Source organism: Anticarsia gemmatalis, chromosome 17 (genome assembly GCF_050436995.1).
Source record: "Anticarsia gemmatalis isolate Benzon Research Colony breed Stoneville strain chromosome 17, ilAntGemm2 primary, whole genome shotgun sequence".
Lineage (NCBI taxonomy): Eukaryota > Metazoa > Arthropoda > Insecta > Lepidoptera > Erebidae > Anticarsia > Anticarsia gemmatalis.
Window position 1 is genome coordinate 9236660 of NC_134761.1, and position 24706 is coordinate 9261365.

Sequence of the window (24706 nt, forward strand, 5' to 3'; positions counted from 1 at the left end):
TACAAATCAATAAGCCACAAGTATCAATTAGAAGTCATATACAACGCCCATATATCGAGTGGAACTATGTCTAAATCAATCTAATTTAGCATCATGTGTCAGTTGAGATTAACGATCATTAGACGACCGTCATCACGATGGAAAGTGTCGCCACCTGGCGGAATGAAAGTGAAACGATTGTGTCGTTCACCTGCGCTTGCACACCGATTATCCGATCGATCGCAACCGCTTATTTATTGATAGATGGCCCGCGGGATTATCAGCTTGCTGTGTAATTTTCTAGCTTTTAATTATGTTGCTGAACGCCCGGAACAGAATTGCTTGCATTCTTTTGCACGCTTTCTTAGGAATTGAGCGCGAGAACATCAATATTCTAATGTGTTTAAGTACGTAGACTACATCTTAAACTGAGAATCAGACTTAAGGGTTACATCTATATACACTCCTCCGTTACTGAGTGACTTACTGACTGATGGAAAACGTACAGCCGAAACTACTGAGCATAGAAAGTTGGGATTTGGTATGAAGATTCTTTAAGAAGTGTAAAGAGGCAGTACCTACTTAAGAGAACATTTTTGGAAATAGCCCCTGTATGGTATTCCTTAGGAAGGAAAGGAGCAGTAAGAGAAGATTTTTGGAAATCCTAGTCCCAGAAGGTCAGATTCTCTCATCAAATATATCACGTACAATCATCAAATAAGTTTTCAAATTGAAACAGCCAACAGCTCTAGAAATGCCGAGTGAAGTTTTGCCGTCGGTTATTACATGAAATAATTTGCTCTAAATATCTTAGAGCCATCAATTTTGCGCTTACGATCTCTCCACAACACATGGCCCAGTAAGTGTAGATGAAGCGTTTGTTGATGAGATTTTTTGCGACGAAGTAACAGTACTCATTATCAGTGGTAGCAGACATCGCGGTTACTTCTTGTATCTTTTTTAATATACGGAGTAATATAAGCGCCGTTGGCGTTTGTATTATAAGTTTTTAAGTAGTTCATTTTGATATTTTACACTAGTTTTGTTGCCCTAAATATAGTCTATTTGATTTCCTAAGATATAACCTATCCCAATGCCAAATTTCACCTACATCCGTTTAGCAGTTTAACTGTACTTGACCAACTGATAAACAGTTATTTTAAGGTTTTATAATATTCATAAGTATGGTTTTTAAACTCTTGGTAAATATTTAGCGGTGTGTGTAAGAGTTAAACACTGTTGACTCTAGGTTATTATTTTAAAGCCAATGTTTTACTGTTGCAAAATTTATTGTAAGTTATTCCATATTATCCATCATTCCATCCTTAGTTCTATTTTGGCTTAAAGCAAAACTGTTTTCGTTCTTTGATTTTTGTTTGATTTTCGTTTTAATTTTGTTCCATATTATTATCTGAGATAAGGAGATAATAGTATTATGAATTGGCAATTTCTTGTACTTATGCAAAGTAATTTAGTAACGGTTCGTTGTTAAAAAGTTGTGTGGTTCAACAGTTTTTGGCTTTACACACTCATTCAAGGTCGACGTGAACTTCACCTAAAGTAGGTCACGACTGAGTTGAATTTATTTGTACCAAGAGTTACAACTGACACGACTTTATTAACTGCAATTTATTGTGAATCGAAATCAGCCGAGATTGAACGAATGAATGAACTCCCACCGCGGCGTCTATCCATATGTAAATATTACGTAAATAGTCATCGAGTAACAATGGATACACATTAACATTTCATACATAATGTGAGTTTTTATCGCGCGGCGGGAGGGTCGCCGGGCGAGGAATTTGTTTTTGTACGAGTTAATCGTATAGATAACGGTACAACATTATCGGCAGTAGCGCGACACCGACTCGCGGACCGGTCGTGTTTCATTCTGCAACTTATTATACATTTAAAAATGCTCAAACTAGTCAGAGGGATACGGCGATTGAGCCAATGCCGGCACAATCACGCTACCGTCATCGGCACGGAGCCGAACAGATCCGACCCTTACTACCAAGAGAATAAGGCGCGAATGGACGAGCTCGTCGAAGAACTCCGGCAGAAAACCGGTGACGCCATCAAAGGCGGCCCGGAGGACGCCGTACAGAGGCACACCGCGAGAGGAAAACTGCTCGTCAGGGACAGGATTAACCGGTTGGTGGACGAAGGCAGCGACGTTTTAGAACTGAGCACGCTCGCCGCCATCGACATGTACAAAGGGCAAGTCCCGAGCGCCGGCATCGTTACAGCCATCGGGAAAGTTCACGGTCGTGATTGCATGATTGTGGCTAATGACTCCACTGTTAAAGGAGGCACTTATTTCCCTATGACAGTGAAGAAACACTTGCGGGCGCAAGCGATTGCACAAGAGTGCCGGCTTCCGTGCATTTATCTCGTGGACTCCGGAGGCGCGCACTTACCCGACCAAGCCGACGTGTTCCCGGACAGAGAACATTTCGGAAGGATATTCTACAATCAAGCTAACATGTCCTCTGAGGGCATTCCACAGATCTCTGTAGTCATGGGCTCGTGCACGGCCGGTGGCGCTTACATTCCTAGCATGTCGGATGAAAGTATTATTATTAAAAATCAAGGAACTATTTTCTTAGCCGGCCCACCTCTAGTCAAGGCCGCTACTGGAGAAACCGTGTCTGCTGAGGACCTGGGAGGTGCCGATCTTCATTGTAGACGATCTGGTGTAACTGACCATTACGCATTAGATGACGAGCACGCATTGAATTTAGCTAGAAACGTTGTATCCAATTTGAACTGGAACAGCGAACAGAGAGCCAGAATTGAGGTGCCTAAAGTTGATGATCCCGTCCATGACATAACCGATCTTCACGGCATCGTAGGAGCGAATATTCAGAGACCTTACGACATCAGGGAAGTGGTCGCGAGATTAGTTGACGGAAGCAGATTCCATGAATTCAAACAACTTTATGGAGAGACTTTGGTATGCGGTTTTGCATCTATGTATGGACACTCTGTCGGAGTGATTGGCAACAACGGAGTGATACACTCAGAGGCTGCCTTAAAAGGAGCTCATTTCATTCAACTTTGCGCTTCCAGGAAGATTCCTTTACTTTTCCTTCAAAACATAACTGGTTTTATGGTGGGCCCAGACGCGGAAGCCGGAGGTATCGCTAAGAATGGTGCTAAGATGGTGACAGCTGTGAGTTGCTTCAAGGGACCGAAAATTACCGTGTTGCTTGGAGGTAGTTTCGGTGCTGGAAACTACGGCATGTGTGGACGTGCTTACTCGCCTAGTTTCCTCTACATGTGGCCAAATGCTAGGATATCCGTCATGGGAGGACCACAAGCTGCTACAGTGTTGACTTTGATAGCTAAGGAGAAGGCAAAGAGGGAAGGAAAGGAATGGACTGACGAGGACGAGAAGAAAATGAGGGCTCCATTGGAAGCGATGTTTGAAAAGGAAGGACGTCCATACTACAGTACTGCGAGACTTTGGGACGATGGTATTATAGCACCAACAGACACTAGGAAAGTTATTGGACTGAGTCTATCTGCCGCATTAAACGCTCCGTTCAGAGACAGTAAATTCGGTATTTTCAGAATGTGATGTGATAAAAACCTATGTCAAAGTATCAAGTGGTCGTATTATCAGTTATTTACGTGAATGTTACACTGATTTCATTATCATGAGTATTACAAACTTTTAAATGCTGTTGGTAGCCTATAATTGATTGTGATTATATTTGGTTTATGATTTTGCTCATCGGTAATGTAAATTTTGTGATTGTTTTTATCTTATCGTGATATGGTTACTAGCTAAAATTTCGGATTCGTGATTACTTGATAGTGTATCAGTCATTAAGCAAGATTGATAAGCCTTATAACGTAATACACGTGTTATCTAACACACACCTCTTTACTCGTATGTATTTGTCTCAAACAATGTGAACACATCTGCTAATTTCAAGGATTTTAATTAGTGATCAATGTTCAATGAAATACGTCTCCCTTAATTTTTGAATTATAGACAAACATACGATTATAAGTGTCTTGTTTGTTCCGTCTGACTACTTTTTTATTTTTATTTCTTGGTGATGCAGTCGCGACATTAAAGTAGGTTTTTATATTTAAATTGTTGATTATTACGTAATTTTTACTTTAAAATTGTGTATTGTTGAAAACAAAATTTTGGTTGTGAATATTTGACGAGTATGTATAAATTTTGGAGGTCACAAACCCTTAGGAAGTTGGAGGTTATCGGTCGAAAACTGATTGTGTAATTCAAACATAATGAATAATAATGTTTCTGTGCTCAATATTATTACAGATGTTTTATCAATGACAACATTTATGTAAATATTCGTCATCATTATTTATTTTTATAATAAAATATTTTTGAATTTTGTATAGTTTTTTTTTCTATTACTCATTGGATTAATGAATTATGATCGTGAGTAATTTTTCATTTTATGAAATGAAGTGACTCATTTTGAAACGGGCAGAGACTATTGTAGACTTTTATTATTACGGATCTTTATGATATACAGTTCACTCTTGACCTATGGAATTCTATTCTTGAATGTAGGTAATTTTATATCAAAGTGCAAGGTCATCATAGTTTCCTTTTCTACAAAGAATTTATTCTTATTTATTTATTGCAATTTATAAACAGTACCATCATTCAGTAAACAGTATAATTTCAGTCTGTAGGATTTTTATTGGATTTCTTACTTACCCATTCATTTTTGATAGGCAGTATCAACAAAGAAATGTTTTAAAATTTTGGATTTAAACTAAAATTATAAAATGTCAAAATATTTTTACATCCATACAAAAATAATAGGAAGTTAAATTAAAAGCAGAACAATAGCAATAAAAAGCAACTGTCAGCTATTAGCATGCTAATGTGATACGTTGACCTGCTATTAAGAGTTCAAGTTTAACAATAGGATATCAGCCACTCACTTTTAACATCCAGTCTAGATGACAAGGCCATAGATAATGCCGCGCTTTTTATTATTTTTTTATTTCGTTCCGAAAGGATTGTGAGTTCTTTGTTTAACAATTTATTATTCTCGTTTATTTCATAGTTTAGACACTAATACAGATATACAGGTTTTCCAAGCGAGATAGGCATTAGAGAAGCGTTTCCCTGCTATCACAGAGTATCCACATCCGGCCAGCTTTCGAAAAATTTCGTATGATAACCTAATCAGCGCTCCTAGTTGGTGCCGTGGAAACGAATAGTTCAGTAAATTTTAAATGTCAAATTCTTAACACTAGTTGGTACCGACTGTAGAAAATCGCGTTACTGGTCTGGACTGCTACGGACCCGTTCGAATCATTCAATTTTAATTAGGACTCCGTTGATGACATATTATTTTAATACTTTGAATTCTTGAAATTTTACTTTATTGTACTAGACCGGGCGATTTTTACGTGAATCAGTGTTAGATATACAGGCACATCACTTTAAAAGGTATGACTTGATAAGTTTTTAGCAAAGCTGAAAAACTGTTCCGTTACTTGTAATTACTTATTTTTACTTTGTTGTTATTAAAAAATATAATCGGCTGATTATTTGAGGATGCGTTTATAAATCAACTAATTCGAATCTGTTAAAATTTGACAAATAGCTCACGAGTCGCAAGTGGCGCCACCTAGTCTATTTAATTAAGCTCATTTAGCTCATTGATAAAGTTGCAGCAATTTAAATATAAATGTCAAACGTTTAACCTTTGTATAATATTCAATATTCTGTACAGACATAAACCGTCTAATTAATAAAGGCTATTATCATATTGAGCGCAATGTCCTCCGACCACGTTAAAAGCAATTGTGCAATTGTGGATATCACATAAATATCAATGAATTATCTCGTACGATTCACGAAACAGGGTATCCTACCTACATTAACAAAGTCGACATTTGTTTGTCTTACTCGCGATACTTTGTACCACGGGAAACCGTGTTCAAGCGGACGAATTCGCTGGCTTTAGTTTATTCTAAAACTGCAGTACCGATTTGTATGCATCACTAACAAAAAGGAGGTTTTAATGAACGAAAAGTTCTGTGTAAATTCGCCAATAGATTACAGTCGAAAAACCTTCTCCTTCTTCTATAATAGACATGATCTATTCGATAAAAAATATCTTTAATCCATTTAAAACCTCGGTGGAAGTCGGAACTTTAAACCAATAAAGACGAAATCGTTGCGGGCACTGTGTTCTAACAATGTATGTAACCACATAAATATCAATTCATTAACAAGTGCGGTGTTCGTGTGATTTATTTATTTAGCTCAAGTTGCAGGGAAACTGCACTAATGATTTTTATTATGATGGACTGTACAAGTTGCGTGACTGTCTGACTGCATTTTATCAATTAATGTTTAGTGTTTTATAGTTTATCTGACTGTCAGTCTAATTTAAACTATAATTGAGTTGCATCTTTGAGTTATTATTGAAAACCACGCTCATTTGCGTGCTTTAATTAAAGGACTTAATGAAGACAATAAATATATCAATTGGGTAATTAATGAAAAAATGTCATTAGTATATGACCACTTTCCAGAAAATTAACATTCAGTGTAATCTACTTTTACTTCATTTAACTAGGTAGATACTAGATAATGATACAAGAATCAGAATCATATATTTGCTTTATTTTGGAATAATTAGAGTACACAATGTTTTGTCTTTAGGATATTCAAACCTTTTTCCAAAATGTACCTAATATTGAAATTGTGAGTAGGTAACATTACGTTAATTGTTATAACTACAACTCATCATTTATAAATCGTCTCTGTATAATAACATTTGTGAATTAGAATTACTTATTTAGATCAGCTGAATAATTAAAAATGGACGCCCACTTTATTCTATTGCTACTATAAAATAGGATAAAATTCCCAGTTCCATCTTGTACTTACCTACTTTAGTAGAGACAGAATTTTTAATCTAATATGGTATAATCTAACAGTAAAAAATAATCTTGATTTTATAGCAAAGGCATTCCGAAACAGCCACCTAATTACGTTCGGTTACACAACACAAGAGCGGCAACCTATTAATTTTATAGAATTATTTTTTTATGAGAAAAATGTTTTTAAAATGGGGCCACCGAGCACTCGCCATATGGATCGGCAATTAACTCTGTTAATAGACTCTACTCGGCTGGTAGAACATATAGATTTTCTTGTAAAGAATTCCAGTTAGAAAAAAATCACGCACGCGGAGACCGTTGCGACTGGAAAGCGTAAAATGGCGCGCTCGATCGTAAGAGCGGACATATTGTTGCCGATCAATTGTTTATTATTATGATTTCCAGTGAAATTTGATACAAACTAATTTGCTTGAATGTGGTTAGGTTATTGAGAGACGGAACTTGATCGCCTACATTCTATGTTGTCTGAGAATCGTGTTCATTAGAATGCTGCAAATTATGATAAGCTGACGTAAGCTCAAGCCTTCAATAAGGAACTGATCACATTTGAATTAATCATGCAGAAGATTGGAATCTGATTTACAGGCATGGTGTCTGTTGACTGCTATTATTCTATTTTTTTTCTTGAATTCTTCAAATTAAACTTGTTTCCATATCATAAAGTTGTGAATAAGTCGTATAAATATTTCTACGTTAGAAAACAAGATAGGTCAGTCTATTTAGATTTCTACAAAATTGTATTCGTATGAATGTTACATTTTTAATAATGCATGACATTTCAATGTCAGCAGACAGAAAATAAAGCAAGATGCTAATTATTATACTTAATTTATTATGTGTGCTACTTTATTTAATTCATAGCAAGGTGAACTAGCGATACAGTGACCCCGGGTTGAGGGTTCGTATCCCGTGAACCAACTGAAATACTAACGTTCAATCTTAATTCGACGAGTCCCGTTCTTTTATTCTGTGTTTATGGTACGTTCTTAATTATTTCTCCGCTCCTGTTAGATCGCAATCTAATGTAAGCTTAGGTTATGTTGTTCATAACAGTGGTTCTTAAAATAAAAAATAAGTCATTTAGTTATAATTATACCAAAGAAGGAAAATGGCGCAAAAAAGACATGTATGTTTATGTATTACGTTTAGTAGCAACAGGAATCTCCAAATACGTGCAAATGAATTCGTATTTAGAACATGCAGTACAGTCAACATTACAGCATCACTTGCTCTATCCATAACTTCAAACTTTATGGTTTTATTACGTGTCCACTTTCCTGGCAAAGGCATTTCCCTGTTCAGCCACATGGTTGATCTGTTGCGTTCGGTTACACAATCGCCGATCACCCGCCTTAATTAACAACTTTCTATCTCGAGTCAACGAACGAGGCTGTAGACTTGACGTTGCCTTTGCCATTAAGAAAAAAAAAATATGATAGGTTATGATTAAAAAATGCACGACTGTCATTTTGCAAAATAATAATTTCGGTAAATTATTACGTAGAGAGTAATTGCACGTGATTGTTAAATAACAAAATTATATGTCGTTAAAAATGAGGTTATTGCTTTTTTTAATCTCATTTTTAATAATTAAATTTCCTGATTAATTGTTAATTATTCCAATATATTTTTTGGCAAATTTTATTACTGACGTCCGAGGCTGATAATAATAAACTAACTAAATGTTGTTTAATTAAAAATAGACCTATATCTATAGCTACCTTGGTAGCGACGAGCTAGATAGTTATAAAAAAACTGACTAGGTATCATAAATGAAGATAACATGAAGTAAAATAAAGCGTAATTATCTGAATTTCTTAAAACATGACGTAATTTTTTCACAATCAAGTTTAGGTCATGCACTTGCCGGCAAAATTAAAAATAGACGCGGCGTATGTAATACAAACGTTATGATTACGATAATTAAATATAATTATACAAATCCGAGTATCATTATACATATAGTCACGTCTCTTTCAGAATGGACGTAGCAATTGAGTAAACATAGAGGAAACTTGGCCGTTGTACAGTTACGAAAGAAAATATCAATATTAAAAAATAGAAAATAGTTATCAAACTAATTTAAGACAAATAAATTTTAAGTAGCAAGTAGGAGTACTTACTTTTTAAATGTCATACAATATGACATTTAAAAAATATTTTGAGTATTTTGATCATATTTGAATACTCATTTCAGTGAGACACGCATGTACCTATTAGAACAACATTTTATTAAGGTCTTGTAATATTTTTATTCAGTCTTATTCTTATAATAATATGTCTGCTACTTGTATTTGACTGTAATTATGTTATTGGATATTCCAACAATATTATAGAGATGTATGCAAGGCCTTATATGTAAGATTCGCAGCTGGTAAAGGTACGCAAGATACAGAATTTAGAACATCGGTGATTCGCAGGCTTACGCAGCCGACGCGGCAACGGTGGCCCATTTGTTACTATATTTTGGAAATATACAGAAGTATGTATAAAAATCCAGATAAATCGAGCAGGCTCTATTCTAAGTTGTCTTGTCGCACTATACTGTGTAGATATTTTTGCTCGTGGCTGTATAGAACGGTGCGTAATAACTGTATGTTTATGACAGATGATAACGTACTGACTATCCCGTGTTTATGGTACGGTGACATACAACCTGTTTGGGTGTAAAACTGTGAACCTGTCAAATGATAACGTCTTGCATTATTTTTTGTTTGTTCACCAGTTTTAGCAAACATGTAGGATTGCTACAGTTTAGTGCTTTATCTAATAGTGCCTATTACTATCTTATTTTAACAAATATTTTTATGGGCTTTAAGTCAACATTAACAAAATTACATTAAAAGAACCCGATTTTAAACCTATTCCTGGAATGAGAGGGAGATTTGATTTCAGTCATCCTCTTTAGACACAAATTTATCTTAAATCTTTTAAACTTATTGTAACATGCAAGTATTTTAGTAATTATTTTTTTAAATCAAACAGAGCACAACGCTAACCCTTTTAAATACAAATAACTACCTAGGTACTTATCGTTATATCGGTTTGCAATTAAATTAAACTTTATATCTTTTGAATCATTGACGCCTTCAGATAAGCCATAACATCGTACCTATGAATAAGCGTGGTATACAATTTTCTTTGTAAATGAACATATACGGGCAAATCCGTTGTGTTGGCACACGACACAGCTGTCCCCAAATTAGGTTATATGACGTCACTTAGACGAGGCTACTAAACTGCTTAGCTTTTATGAAGGAGCTTTTAGAAATGTGTTATTTCTTATGGTAGAGCAGGTTATATTAATCCTGCATAAATGGCCAGTTAATGAAACTGACCGCAGTAGCTGGATATCGGCTAGGAGGACATTATCATGCGATATTGCCACAATTTATGGTCGCGTTACAATATTTCGTGTTTGGAATAATGGTATATAGCCATATTTTTCGGCTGGCCATATTTGAGCCAGGTACCTTACTTTGTCCGACAGGGGAATCGAACTCGGGACATTGGGTATAGCATTCGGATACACTACCAACCGCGCTACAAATTGTAATTAAATTAATGTGTCTAATATAATAGCGCACGTTCTATCTTACAAAGATACACACGTATCATGACGTTTGTTCGGACGCAATCAACGGACCGACATGGCTCGCTTGTTTCCTACTAACGTTTACTATGTAGTGTGTTTGTAACCATACTTGTATTGTTCATAGGATATTTGAAATCATTTGAAAAATTAAATGTTAAGAAAAAGAGGAATAAGCACCAACTAAAGTATGTGACGTTACTAGCCCCCGGTTTCTGAAGATTATTGAGCGGTAGTTTAACTATTCAATAGCGTTTAAACTCATATAAAAAAACGCTATTGAATAGATAAACTACCGCTTAATGTACTCAGAAACCGGGCATAAGATCTCTAGAAATTTTCAACACAGGCCCGTCAAGCACGAAATTGTTTTCTTTTCTCTCTAAAGGTAAATTTTAAAATCGAGTAGAATTTCCTTGAATTGTCTTTAGGTACACTTATTCATATTTAAGTACTAAGCTACTGCTATAATTAGATTTAATACCCATGCCTTACGTAAAAAATTTCTGTGTATCATAAATAGAATATCATAAATAAAAAAAGTAAAAGAATAAATTGTAATAGAGCTAATAACGCTACTTATTTACGGAAACCTTTTTTTTGCTCATGCATTTATAACAATCCAAAATTACTTCAACATAAATTAAACATAACACTTCGCAATACATCAATCTAAATTTATTTGAAAACAGTCCTAAGATAACATAAGGTCTGCTCACCCTGTTTGTACCGTACTTAATAGCTAGATGCAAATTATACACCGCTATACACAGTAATGTCAGTTTTTGTTCTCAGCCAGTGTGTGTGTGTACAGAAATCATATTTAGATCACCAAGTCTTGAGGACTTTGGGTTACGCACTGCTTGTGTTAAAAAGTAAGTTAATGCTCTATGGTAGACCATAGAGTATTGTGACGATAACTTTTTTGAGAAATTTAAGTGTATAGTGCTTTTTTCAGTTAACTTTTCTGTTTTGTTTTTAGGTTTAATGGTCATTCTAGATTTAGGGTAATTTCTAAAGTCAGTAACTACAAATGTTCGTCAGATACCTTTATAAATGAATATAAGATTAATTTAAAGCTAGGAGATCCTAGATTGTATTACGCGTTGTGCTATAATTAGCTTTTTAATTTGTTTTGTCACATAGTCATAACTTGAAGGAGGGATTTTACTGTTATGTAGTCTGTTTACTTAAGGCCTATTTATTTTATCAGTCAGCAGGTTTTTAAAACTACTATGAATAAAACTATTATGGCAATTAAACTGTAATTTTTCTTCATTACTGACGACATGTAGGTTATTGTAACACACCTCTAAAACGTGACTTGCAGTATTTTTACTCGAGGCTCGGGGAAGCTAAAAGTAGTTAATAGATTGGAAAAATAATGCCTAAGTAGACTTATTAAAATAAGGGCCAGTTCAGCCAGTCACAGCTCACGAATAAGACAGTGTTCTTTAGGTACCCTATCTTCAAGACTAGGTGGAGAAGGTAAGTTTTTTAAGAAGTGAGAAATTTCAGTTGTTATGGACTAATTTGCGATATGACTCGTACTGAATGCCCAATTCATAAAAAAGTCGCATAATCACTACTTAAAGCTAACGTCAATAGCGTAGTAATCATTTTCCCATCACAATATATTAAGTACTGGTAATACGGTTACATAATAACGAAAAGGCATTTACAAATTGTTCAACAATCAATAAAATGCAAGCTACAATCCTCTTACGCTTTAATTCTTAACAATAGCATTAATGATGTCATTCAATAACCGAACAAACGATTCTTATAGTCTCACTACTTAGTGGAGAGTAACATGTACGATTTATTTAGATTTCTTTAACCTGTTACGGTCCTACGGCAGGGCAAAGTTCTCCTCTCAAACGAGGAAGGGGTTAGGCCTTATCTAGATTATAGTTAACAATTCTGTGTATTTCTAAAATACACTAGCTGTATCAAACAGGCAGCCGTATGGTTAATGGTCAACCAAGTGTCAAAGTTGTTCAAGCCCCCCAAAGGCCTTTGACGTGGCTTAACGACTGTTTGATCGAACGATCTTAATTGATAACCAGGACCGACTTTTTACTTGTCCTTCAAAGCACGGAATTGCTCAGTTCAAATACCACTATGTGGTCACCCATCTATGGAACGACCGCGCGGAGGTTTGCTTAACCCTCAGATCTATAACCGACCGGTGAGCACAACTGGCTATGGGCCACCGTTGCATAAACTCGTGGGTCACTGGTGTTCTTTATTCCGAATTTAGTATTCCTTCGCCACACGCGAACCTTGTATACAAGACTCTCTACCAAGTTGTTGGCCTATATAATCCTATTTAAAGGTTAAACTACCTACAGTTTTAATATTCAATGAAAACTGTGCCGGCGCCATATTGTAACCAAGTTGGATTTTACAAGTTTATGTTAAATACCTGTGTGGGACATACGTAGGAGAAGATTTAGGTAATTTATTGTTTTGTAAAAAGTAACTAACTATATTTGTTTCGATGTGGGCTTTGATGGGACTATGTGGGTTATGTGCCCTATTTAGAATTGGGTGGCTCTTCAATAGCAAGTCTTTGCGCTAATACCTAAAAACTACTAGAACATGGACCTATTTAAGCTCGTGTTATTCTGAATAGGTACCATCAACTGTGGTATCAATACGTTGCTATATTAACTTTACCGACTGAAAAAAATAGGTGTTTTCACTGGTTACTGGATAATTTAAAGTCTTGGTTTAGTAGTACTTTATCATCTGCAGACGACGTTTTTAATATCGTACCCAAAATTTAAATGGTAACGAAAATCGATCAGTCACTTTTGATTGTGCGTTTTCCAAAAAGTTATTTGGTTTTTGTTGTACTTAATGGTATCTTTTACCAAACTGCCAGCTGTCTGCAACGATTGTTAATTTAGAATTGTTCTATAATGTGAAATATAACCTCCTTTACATTGCTATTAACTCCTTAGTTGAAAGAATAGAGCCGTGGGACTCTATTATACAGAGAATAATTACTGTTTTGAGTGCTATGTGTGCCTACAATGTACATAAATTATGAAGATGATATTTGGGTAAGCTCGTTCTCATAAAGCAGTGTTTAATAAGGTAGTGTCTATGATAATTTTGTCTCTGACGCTTTATTGTCTTTGAACCACTTGACTATTCGATGCGAATGTTAATGTTAAGATAACTCTCTAGCTTGGTGGGTGGTTTGTTATACTTGTTTTTTAAAGGAATATAAGTATATAAAGAAAAAAAATCAAGGTATAAAAATGAAAATGCAGATTATTTAATCGGATTTGGCTTTTAAGACGTGCTAGTAGGAATAAGAAAACATGGAGAGTAAATATCTATGGTTTTCGATTGAGCATTTTCAATGTAACCAAGCATTATCGATATGATCAAAAATATAAACCTTGTAAATATTTGAAACAGGTTTTTATCAGATATCTTAACTTCAAAATATAACTAAACATTAAATAGAAACTTCAATCCGTAACAGGAAATAACACAGACTATTCAGAAGTCATTGTAGTCTAAATCTCGATTTTAACCTTCACCTGTTGCTTTTTGTTTACAATAAAAGCATTTTGTTGCGAAAACGTGTTGAACTGTTATAATACAGTTAGTTCCCACGGAGTCAAGTGCATTGTACAGTGTAATCTTGACAGACCATTGATAAACGTAAATGATGAATCTATGGTCGGTACTTTGTTTATGATTTAGAGTTTAGAAGCAAGGATAATGTTTATCCTAGACGCTTGTGACTTATGAGTAACTTAAGCTAACTTTCAAGCTCATTCAAGCTGTTAGTTTTGAGTGTGATAAAAGACGATTTTTGCATACTTAGGTAGTGTCAGCTATTTTGGTAAGAACATTTTTTTATTAATAAATAAATAATTAAATAATATAATTGGAATGTGATCTTTCACTACGAACTTCAATCGTCAAAAAGCATTGAAGATAATAATTAGAATATGAACCATTTGTATACTTTTTAAAAGTGGCATGTGAAGTTTTACTGTTATAGGTATGTAAACGACTATTTAATACAATATACTTTCGTGTTTAGTTCAATATAGATATATATCCTGTGTTGAAATAACAGATAATCTAATAACTATCAAACCGAATTAGACTGAACTAGAGACGTAATAAATAAAGCCCAAGATTGGATTATCAAACACTGTCGCTAGACTTAGGCATAGAGAAACGTAATAGGCAACAAAGATAAATCAGGATTGTATAATTTATGTTAATTTCATAGGCTTAAGTTAGACGTTATGTGTCCTGACATAAATGTAAAATAATTAACAGGTTTTCCCTTGACTACTCAATTTATGTCACAAATAAATTTATTCTAAATACCTAGTTATTATTTGGTACGAAACAAGAAGCAAGATAGAGAGTATAAGATATGTTTCAGCGTTGATCTGAAGACTAAAGATTTTAGATCCATTTATTTTTCAAGATGAAATTATGAGATAAAAAAAAATCTCTAATTTCTACCTCTTCGGTGTGAATTAAGTAAAGCTTATCTCCGTGACCTAAAATTTAAACATTGTGTTAAATAATGTTACGGTACATTTTTATACAGTCAGACGTGGGAACCTGCGGTACAGGTCATCAGGTCACCAGCCTTTAGAAGACATTCGAGTTTTGGCAACTCTTTTCCCAGATCTGTAAAGTACATAATTGTCGTTCTAATTAAAGTCCGGTTTAAAACTGCAATCAGAGATACGGATGCAAGTCATGCACATCACTAACATTTCACTTTTTTATGCAAAATCTTACCAGACGTATTTTATCTATGCTCTTGATTAATGGCGCCAACTGTCACATTTTGGCGCGAATTAACGGTATCGTGTTTTATTTGTTTCTACAACATAATTTCCACGTTATTTATGGGTTCGATTGTATTTTTCTTTGTGCTTTTATGCAGAAATTTAGCAAATTTATTTATGAATTCGAAATGTCACATAGTCTCAACAATATAAATCTTTCGTTTAGAAGTCTAACAACTTGATTTAAAAAGTATTTGACAGGTTTAATTGGTTGTAACAAATGACATTTATAAACGAAATATGTCGTAGATATCTCGGCTACATTCTGATGGAATTATTCGTTTATTTTGTATCTACTGTGTTCACATTAATAATGATTTATGTATCGATCACTTGTACATAAATATGTATGTTTTGTTATGAATGATCGCTAATTTCTAATACTTTTGCTGGCATCAGCTTTCACTTGTTCATTTGTGACTGCGTTCAGTTGCGTGTTTTCACATTTTACGACAGTTTTCATTAGATTTTTAAATATGCATGATCTTAGTCATATTAACGATAACGATATTAATTAAACGCTGATTTGATCTATTTCATTTCTCTGTGTTAGTTAAAGGAAAGTACTTAGTCAGAACAGTTTCTCTTTTTCATCTATGGAACAAACAATAAGTCAATGTTCTTTATTGTACATTCCTATCTGATAAATTCGTACCCTAACAATTAAAACAATGTAGTCCGCTCAAACTTTCTTAATCCCTTGCACCTTTCTCTTCGAGTCAAGTATCAAGAACGATGACTACACAATACATGTACTGTCATCATACATACATCCACCTATGTTAAGCGTTATACAACTATTTCCCATTGTTGGCAAGTTTCCTTGCGATAAGAATATCTTCCGTATTAATACGCTGTCACTCTCACTCAGATGCGACTTTCATATGTGAGAGAGGAATAGAGTTGTTTTATGACGGTGCAAAATTATAAGGTAGGAAAGTAAAAGTGTGTGTTACCAAAGAGTTTGCAGTCGTTAGGCGTGATACCTGTTAGCTTTATGGTCTTCAGTCATCCTCCAGCGATTACTGAGGTGGAAATTAGTGTCATAAAGATTTCCCGAAGAAAGTTGATGATGTTGTTGGTGATGAAGGAAAACTTGATAAAATCGTTGTTTATCGTTACATTTTGAAGATAACTGTTAGTAAGGGTAAGCATGTTTTATTGCGTGGATAACTTGAGACATTTTAATCATAGACACTAAGTAAAATCTTTACGAACAAACTGAAAACTTAATGACTAGTATTTCTGGATCTGACTGAGGAAAATGAAAAAAACTTTTTGTTTACTTTTTCCATTATATAAAACTGATTTCTTTTATTAATGTTTTAAGTTTTAGAAAAAGACCTTATTGAAATGCGTCATTTTTCTGAAGTAATAGTGTCTAGTTCCCAGTATTGCGATGCGTAAACTTTGTAACAATAGAGCACAAGTAAGTATTGTTGCAATGAGTAATGGAAAATTAAAATATTTTCCTTAATCATTATAATAATTACTTTAAAAGAACTGCATTTATCTGTTATTAAGTGAATTAGATGTAAGGTATACTTAAATAGTAAAAAGGAGAATGGGCACCTTGTCTCCTGTAAGATTATGTAGTTTCAAAGAAAATAGCAGGAAATTCATGTATAAAAAGAAACTTAAACTTTTGCGGGAAAAAAATTGTCATCAAATTATGTTTGTAGGTTACAGGTCCAATGTATTGGAATTGTGATGGTGTTAAGTAAATAGATATTATTTACTTAATTAATTTCGACATGAAACTTAATATGGTTTTAACAGTAACCACGAGTACACCTTCAAGAAGCATGAAGAATACTTCTACACATTTACCTTTTTAATGCACATCTTAGTTTTTGCAATTGAAAAAGGCAAAAGACTCTATATTATTGTTAATTTAAACAATGACGCCTATCGATAAATGTTTTAAAACCTTTTATTCTAGATATTTGGGTGATATTTTTGCTCGAAATTGTTATCTTTGCGTTCTAAAATTGTGTTGCGTTTTCTATGAAAAGTAAGAACGAATGACTGACTCGTTATAAATCTCAGTCAACAAAAGGCACAATTACAAGAATATCACCATAACATCTAGAATAACAGGTTTTCAAACAGTTCTGGATAGGCGTTTCTCAAGTTACTACTGGTTGAGAGATGCCCAGTATTGCCCACGTACAATGCGGGTGTCGGGTGTCGGCGTGGGCGCAAGGACGCACGCCATTCATAGCTGTGCAACTGCCCCGTGCAGTGTACTGCGTTTAAATAGACTTGATATTGATATAGTTTTATATAACTATTTACAAAGTTATTATTATTTTAAAACTCGCAGACTAGCCCTGTTTTCTCTAGGTGTTATGGTATCTTTAGTTTAGACATATTTACAAATTTATTACCATTTTAAAACTCGCGGATTGGCCTGACTGGACTGGGTATTGTATTAATTTTATCCCGTTGATACCATTCCTATTGGAATTTTGATTCCATCGATCCCATTCAAACTTTGTTCCGACAAGTAACAAACATAATAATATTAAAAACGTATATCAGTTGTCGGGAAAAGTCCATTTCTTGATACTTAAATGCACCGTTTAAATTAATTTGGTAGTTGTGCGTATTTTGATATCTAGTTTTAACTACGGGGTAATTGTCCTTTACATTCAAATTGAGTGTGAATTGGTTTAATTAGAGACAATTATATAGAAAATCTAGAGGTTTGCTTCTAGGTTCACTCAGGTATAATTAGATATACCGGGCGAGATTAAAGTAGATCTGAATTGGGGCTTATCCTGTGTTTTCAGTGTGTTACTTACATACAATATATTAAATTTAAAAAAACTTATATATCCACGTAGGTAATACAATTTTAACACCAGCTGATATTGAAAAGCATGGAAATGGCAATTAAAAAATTAAAGTATATAACTGCACGTTTGGCGCAGTGGTTTAAGCGGTCACCTCGCCGCAACAACCGTAGCGCCGCGTGTGGTGGGTTCGAATCCCACCCGGGACAAATCTTTGTGTGATGAGCACGAGTATTTGTTCTGAGCCTGGATGTTAATGTATCTATATAAGTATGTATTTAGAAGTATATAAGTATGTTTATCAGTTATTTGGTTACCATAGTACAAGCTCTGCTTAGTTTGGAATCAAATGACCGTGTGTGACTTGTCCAATAATATTTATTATTTATTTATTTAAAAAATTAAAGTTTTGACGGTAATTCAAACATCTGTTTTCACATTCATTTCTTATCCTAGGAAATAGCTACAATTAGCATTTCAACCAAAAGTAATAAATCCAAGTCCTGTCGAAGATTGTCAGGTCCGGTTTTCACCAGCCAGTGCCAATGGAAAGGACATCTGTCCTCGTTTCTGCTCATCCGCTCCCAGTAGCACGCGTGATGTTTTATTCAGTTCGCGTTTGTTAACCACTTTTGGAATTACGCTTGGAGATTTGGTTTAGAGATAGTTATTTATATTTGTTATAGTTTTATTAACGGTTTTAATATTTTACAGAAATTACGATGAATACGTTACATAAAACATACTAGGAATTTACCTCAATTAATAATACTGATTATTGGTTTCATACGAGAACCCGAAAACATTATAAGATTTTTCTTTTAATATTTTTTTTCAAACAAATTGTTTGTTGTGTGTAACCGAAATACTGTCTAATGTGACGCTTCGAGAGTTTTTGAAGATCGTTAATAGCGGAATCTTCTTCTTCTGTCGCGTCAAATGAAGAGCGGAATTTATTTTTTTAAAATTAATTAAGGTCATTTATTTTTCAGAAGCTTTTACTCTGAATACATAAGACAAATAAGGAAGCGTTGATACGTCTTTTACGACAGCAGTTATGTTGTTATTTACATTTGTCTAGTCCCACAAATAAATCAAAGTTAAACGTGTATGCTTAGTAAGTTGGCAGGGAAAACTCATGAATGGGATTCACATAAGCTGTGGCAACGTTCTTCCATGAGAAAAATTCGCTTACTACGTAATTTCTCGCAACAATTAGTAGTTTTTGTTCGATAACAACTAGGTCTGAGGTCTCCCACTGGCTGCCTAACTGTACTGTTATGTCACTGAGAAATCTTCCCAGTGAGAAGAGGTTGGTGATTTTGTTGATAGCCAGTACTATTTAGAAGCTGATTTGGGCTTTAAGAACAGTCTGTTCATGAATGCAATTTTTAATAATTTTGATAAACTAATTTACTAACATGTTTAACTAAAATAATTATTATTATAGCTACAGCCATTGTTGTTTATTATTAGTTTACTTTTAAGATCAGACTGTTCGACGGGAGGTCATGGGTTCGGTTTCTATACGTAACAAATATTGTACGATCCATAAATATTGTCAAGTTATTTGTAATTACACGTAATATAAATATGAGTAATTCATAGCACCTTAGGTAGTCTTTACGAAAAGATAATCCGAAAACAAGTCGCAAAATATCGCCATATTAGCAGGTGGACTTCGCTCACATTCAATTTAAGGTGTGGACGCAATAGAAATGTCACTGGCTGAGTCACAGCATAGAAAGGCCATGTCAAGTGGGTGTTATAAAATTGGATTGTCCACTAGATTGGTGTTACGTACATAATGTAGCTGTTTATATATTGATATAGAAGATTGCCTGCGGGTACGACTACTGTGTGAATGATTGAGATGTAATATTTTAGTGTGGGGAGGTTTGATGAATGGCTGTTCTGTTTTGACGTTGGACTCTTAGACAGTCGGAAAACTTAACGATGTTATATAAACTTAAATACTTTAAGTTTTGCTTTAAGAAAATATTTAGAAGCAAATCTGTGGGTAAGGGTAGAAATAAACCAAATAAGAAGAAGAGCCGAAGTGGCCGAAATTAGCAAATCCGGGATTTTGTAATGTCAAGAACAGTCCAGGAATTTGTATAATGATGTTTTGGGTTAAAATATGAGAATCATTTAGTATTCTACATTAACAAATGCTCGGTGATTGGGTAGTTTTTCCACTATCCAGGATCCACTAGTTGGATTTTCTAATTATAATTTAAGTATTTAAGTAATGTCTATTTCCTCAAGTTCAAAGACCTTACAATTCACAAAAGACGTTTCCATTCTGATAATAACACAGAAGTAACAACAGGTACATTCACCATTCTTAATCAAACAGTACCTTCTTCAAGCTCATGCCCGTGAACGTCATGTACCGTCATGCCGTCCAATCAGACATGACTGTGCGCTACAATAATTCCTTTATCTCATCATGTATTATCTGTGATGATCGCTGTACGTAATCGCCGAGTCATGCCAGATTTCTCGCTTGCTAAATCATGGCTGCCGATTGGAGAGCCGGGAAGTACGGGTTAAGGTATAAGCGTTTAGCGAGTAAGACGCTCTTTTAAGCTTATTTTTCATTGATAATTTACCGTAGTACTAGAGTAAAAAATGTGTTTTAATCGTTATAATGCTAGTGAATCAAATCAGTTACTTATTTAAGACAAAGAATGTAGTCGAAGCTGAAACTGTCAATCAATTCAAAAATAGACTGGACAAATATTTGTTTAATGAATGATTACATCATAGTGAATTACCACGATACAGGCATTAACCAGTTGTATACAACTGCATGCCTGCTAATAAATAAATAAATAAATAAATAAAATGCTGACAGTTATGATAGTTAATGATAAAGTGAATGCATTTTTCGCCAGGTCGGAAGTTAGGGCCAATGAGAAGAGCTGGCAAGAAACTCCTAGCCATTCGCTCTAATAGATTCTTTTAATTCGATTTATACCTGATTATTTTTATTTGCTTTGTGTATTCCTCCTATTATCTTATATACTCGTTTCATAGAAAGACACTACCTTAAATAAAGATGTACATAGGTGCCTTTTATGTAGGTATATAGTACGCAAAATGTCTGTAATCTCACCGATACCCATAAAACTATAAATTATTGGTGATATAGATCGTGTTTTATATTAATCGGTAAATCACAATACACTTTTATAAAAATCTTTAAAAAAAAAGACTAATTAACTACCAGATAAATTCGTTTTTTATAGTTACGTGCTTTCAGCGGTATCTGTTACAAATGACGGTATCATCGTCATGCACACACGACATGACTCTTTCAACGTGCGTGCGTTTCAAAACGATTTCATGTTAAATGTGGTTTGTAAACACATGAAATATTTTCAACATTCCTCTCACGATTATGTGTGTCAGTGCATAGTGACATGCAATATTCGTAATAGTTTTTTATTGTTATATTGTGCTTACACATATATGCTTAGAAATGGGTGTACCTGTTGATTATTTATTAAATTGTTACGAAGTTTTTATCGTCGTATATTGTTTGTATAAGCAGTGATAGCCGAGTGGTTTAAGTTGGCACCTCCCACGCAAGTGGTCGCAGGTTCGAATCCGAGGCAACACACCAATGACTTTTAGAAGTTATGTGTGTATTAGAAATAATTATCACTTGCTCTAACGGTGAAGGAAAACATCGTGAGGAAACCTTGCATGCCTAAAATTTGTTTAATACATTTATTGAGGGCATGCAAAGTCCCCAACCCGCACTTGGCCAGCGTGGTGGACTCAAGGCCTAACCCCTCCCCCTCGTTTGGGAGGAGACCCTTGCCTTGCAGTGGGACAGATATGGGTTATTAAAAAAAAAAAATATATATTGTTTGGGATTTTTTTAACTGGCATTAAAATTAAATTTACAGCAATAATGAGCTATTTATAGCAATAATGAGCTATATTTTTGTCAAGTTCTAAAAGGAAGTACTTACATAAATTATTAGCAAAATCATGTTTTTGGTAGATTTTCCCTACTATTAATTAAAGCTATTACTGTCCCACTGCTGAGTGAGGGCCTCGTCCTGAATTAGGAAGCGGTTAAGCCTAAAACGACAAAGTTACATTCTCAAAAAAATATGTGTTGACGTAAAAATCATCTGTCTTTTTCTATTTATTTAGCAATAATCTTATTTCTTGTAACTTGCGGCACAGTACAAGCGTACATTCCTGAGCACACGCGATCTGTTCTAGTCGAAAGGACAGGAATGCGACTATCCAGCGATATTGCACTGCCAGCTACCACCGACATATGGCACGAGTGAAAAACAATCAGATTTCACGACCAACGCACACCAACTGTTATGGAATTTTAACTAAGATTGTATTTAAGCGCCACTGACTGTACCAAAGAAAAATTGTATTGCTATGATTACTATTGAATTCTTCTGATAGAAATTGCTAGTTTTGCTCGATTCATGGAAGCTTTTTTTACAAAATCCATACATAATATATTATATCCTTCCTCAGGTGCTAGAGGCAACATAAGCTTTCGTTCTTCAATACCGTGTCTAAATCAATTCGGCAATTTGGTCGTGTAAGGGTTACATACAAGCAGACTACGGATTTGTGATAATAAAGATCAGTTTCACAGCTTAAGGATATTTTAGTTGAACAACCTAACCGATAGATAAATGACAGTAATTGTAAATTCTGACAATATTCCACCTGATAACCTATCTGATACTTATTCAGAAGTGGCGAAACCGGCCATAGGTATTATGTACTATGATTAAAAACTATATCTTCAACGAGTTCCTACAGATTTCTGTTGTATCAATGACATTATTGCGCAAGTGATATTACGCAAGTCCAATTATGATTGTTTGCCCAATTTCCACGGTCCCTAAACCTTTCTAATCATAGCAAACGAGAGCAATCAAGCAACAAAAACATATCTTTCGCTTGTTTAGTTATGAAAACGCACCAACTAACAACAGTGAACCGTAATGTAGTAGTTATCCAATTGTTCCAAGTTGTTTCGACAAACCACAATATTGTGACGAAACGGTTGCATTTCTAAGAGTTATAGTGGAACAATTTGATTGGGCACGTCATGCGAAGCTTATACAGGGTGGCCTTATATTAAGTCAATTTGGAACTATGAGAAACTTTAAACTTTTGTTATTGTACATTTTTTTACGTAAAATCTAGCAGCCAACAGTTTTTTTATTGTTCGTAAAGTCTAAAGTTCTAAGATAATTTTATTATTCAGACTAAGTAAGCGAGCTCTACTAAAACAGCCTGTATATTGAATTGTTTGCAATGTGTAATGTTGATAGTTTTGAACTGTCAAATACAAGATTTATGAGATAATGTTCTAACACCTGTTATTTCTATCTTAGATTTCTGTTTGTTCCGTAAAGTCTAATATATTGTTTTGAAGTGACTTTAACTATTGCCAATTTAAACTAAAGCATAAAAAGCTTTACAAAACAGTGATGATTTGCGCAAATGAACACACAGAGAAGCATACTTGCGCAATTAAAATTTACGCAATTTTAACTTGCGCAAAAACATACGTGTTATACCGATCCAGGACCTTCGTTTAAGTGTCATATGAACCGGGAACTATTCATAATTTTATGTTATTAACCGGTCATTTATAACATTAGCATATTGTACATGTTTTCTTGTCATACCGGTACAATAACGGTGATGGCGACCTTGTGAACCGGTGGCATCGTGAACCTGTGCGAGTAGTATTAATAGGACGAGGATTATTATAATAATTGTTATTATATGAATATATTGAGATACAGGTGTGAAGAGCTAAATATTTAATGATTGAATCTTTGAAATTGGCAGTTTATGATGTTATTAGTTTAGTCAACTGTTAGATTCGCGCTCAATTCTATGAATTGAAATTCACATAAGTGTGTTTCTGATATTCCTAGATATCCGAAGGTTAAAATTATTAAGCCCATATGGCTAAGATGATAAAAACTAAAGTTTAAGATCCGTAAAATCGTATTTTTTCTAATAACGGTTTCCCACATTTGGACTAGGGTCTCCTCCCAAACTAGGGAGGGCCTAAGTCAAGGCCTAAGACTACAAAAATAGTGACTTAAGTTTTAATCTTGCAACATTTTACGGTCAACATCTTTCTGAAAACCGTTGTAGTATCAATAAAAAACTTCAAATCTATCATTTAATTTTGTACTTACCAAATAACAGTCAATGGGCTTCTCCTTCGGCCTGTGGTATGCTTTCTGAAGTTCTGTTTGTTTGAGCGCATGCGCAATGTGCAGCGCGCTGACGTCGAAGCGGCCATATTGGTAGTCCGGGGTGCTTCGGGACAACTCCCGCGCGGGCGACGCGTGAGCACTGCCGCCGTTCGTTGTGCGGGTCGGGGACACTGCCGACAATACTGTTAAGACTTTAGTATGAGATTACAATACCTCTAAGGGTTCTAATGACATAAAAATTGTGTTAATATAATTTCTGTAAAATGTAAGAACAAAACTAAAAGGTTTGCTTTGTTGGATTTGAAAATTGGAAGAAGATAATTACTCTGGCTA

General features: G+C 34.6%; 2 protein-coding genes across 6 annotated transcripts in view; one reads left to right on the forward strand and one right to left on the reverse strand.

Annotated features, from left to right (window-relative positions):
• The window catches only part of Hil (peptidase hillarin), a 59549-nt gene that overhangs the window by 8120 nt on the left and 26723 nt on the right, over positions 1-24706 (reverse strand). For 4 of the 5 annotated variants that reach the window (XM_076124791.1, XM_076124792.1, XM_076124793.1 and 1 more), the window contains exon 4: positions 24353-24555. In XM_076124791.1, the coding sequence (XP_075980906.1) occupies positions 24353-24555 (203 nt within the window). The remainder of the gene's footprint in view (positions 1-24352; positions 24556-24706) is intronic. The other variant, XM_076124795.1, reaches the window with a different exon arrangement.
• On the forward strand, positions 1768-4360 carry Mccc2 (methylcrotonyl-CoA carboxylase subunit 2). Its single transcript, XM_076125073.1, has one exon. The coding sequence runs from the start codon at positions 1895-1897 to the stop codon at positions 3560-3562; it is 1668 nt and encodes a 555-aa protein (XP_075981188.1). The 5' UTR covers positions 1768-1894; the 3' UTR covers positions 3563-4360.

Coding starts and splice junctions, on each gene's coding strand:
- Mccc2 (XM_076125073.1), top strand. CDS start 1,895: ATGCTCAAACTAGTCAGAGGGATACGGCGATTGAGCCAATGCCGGCAC.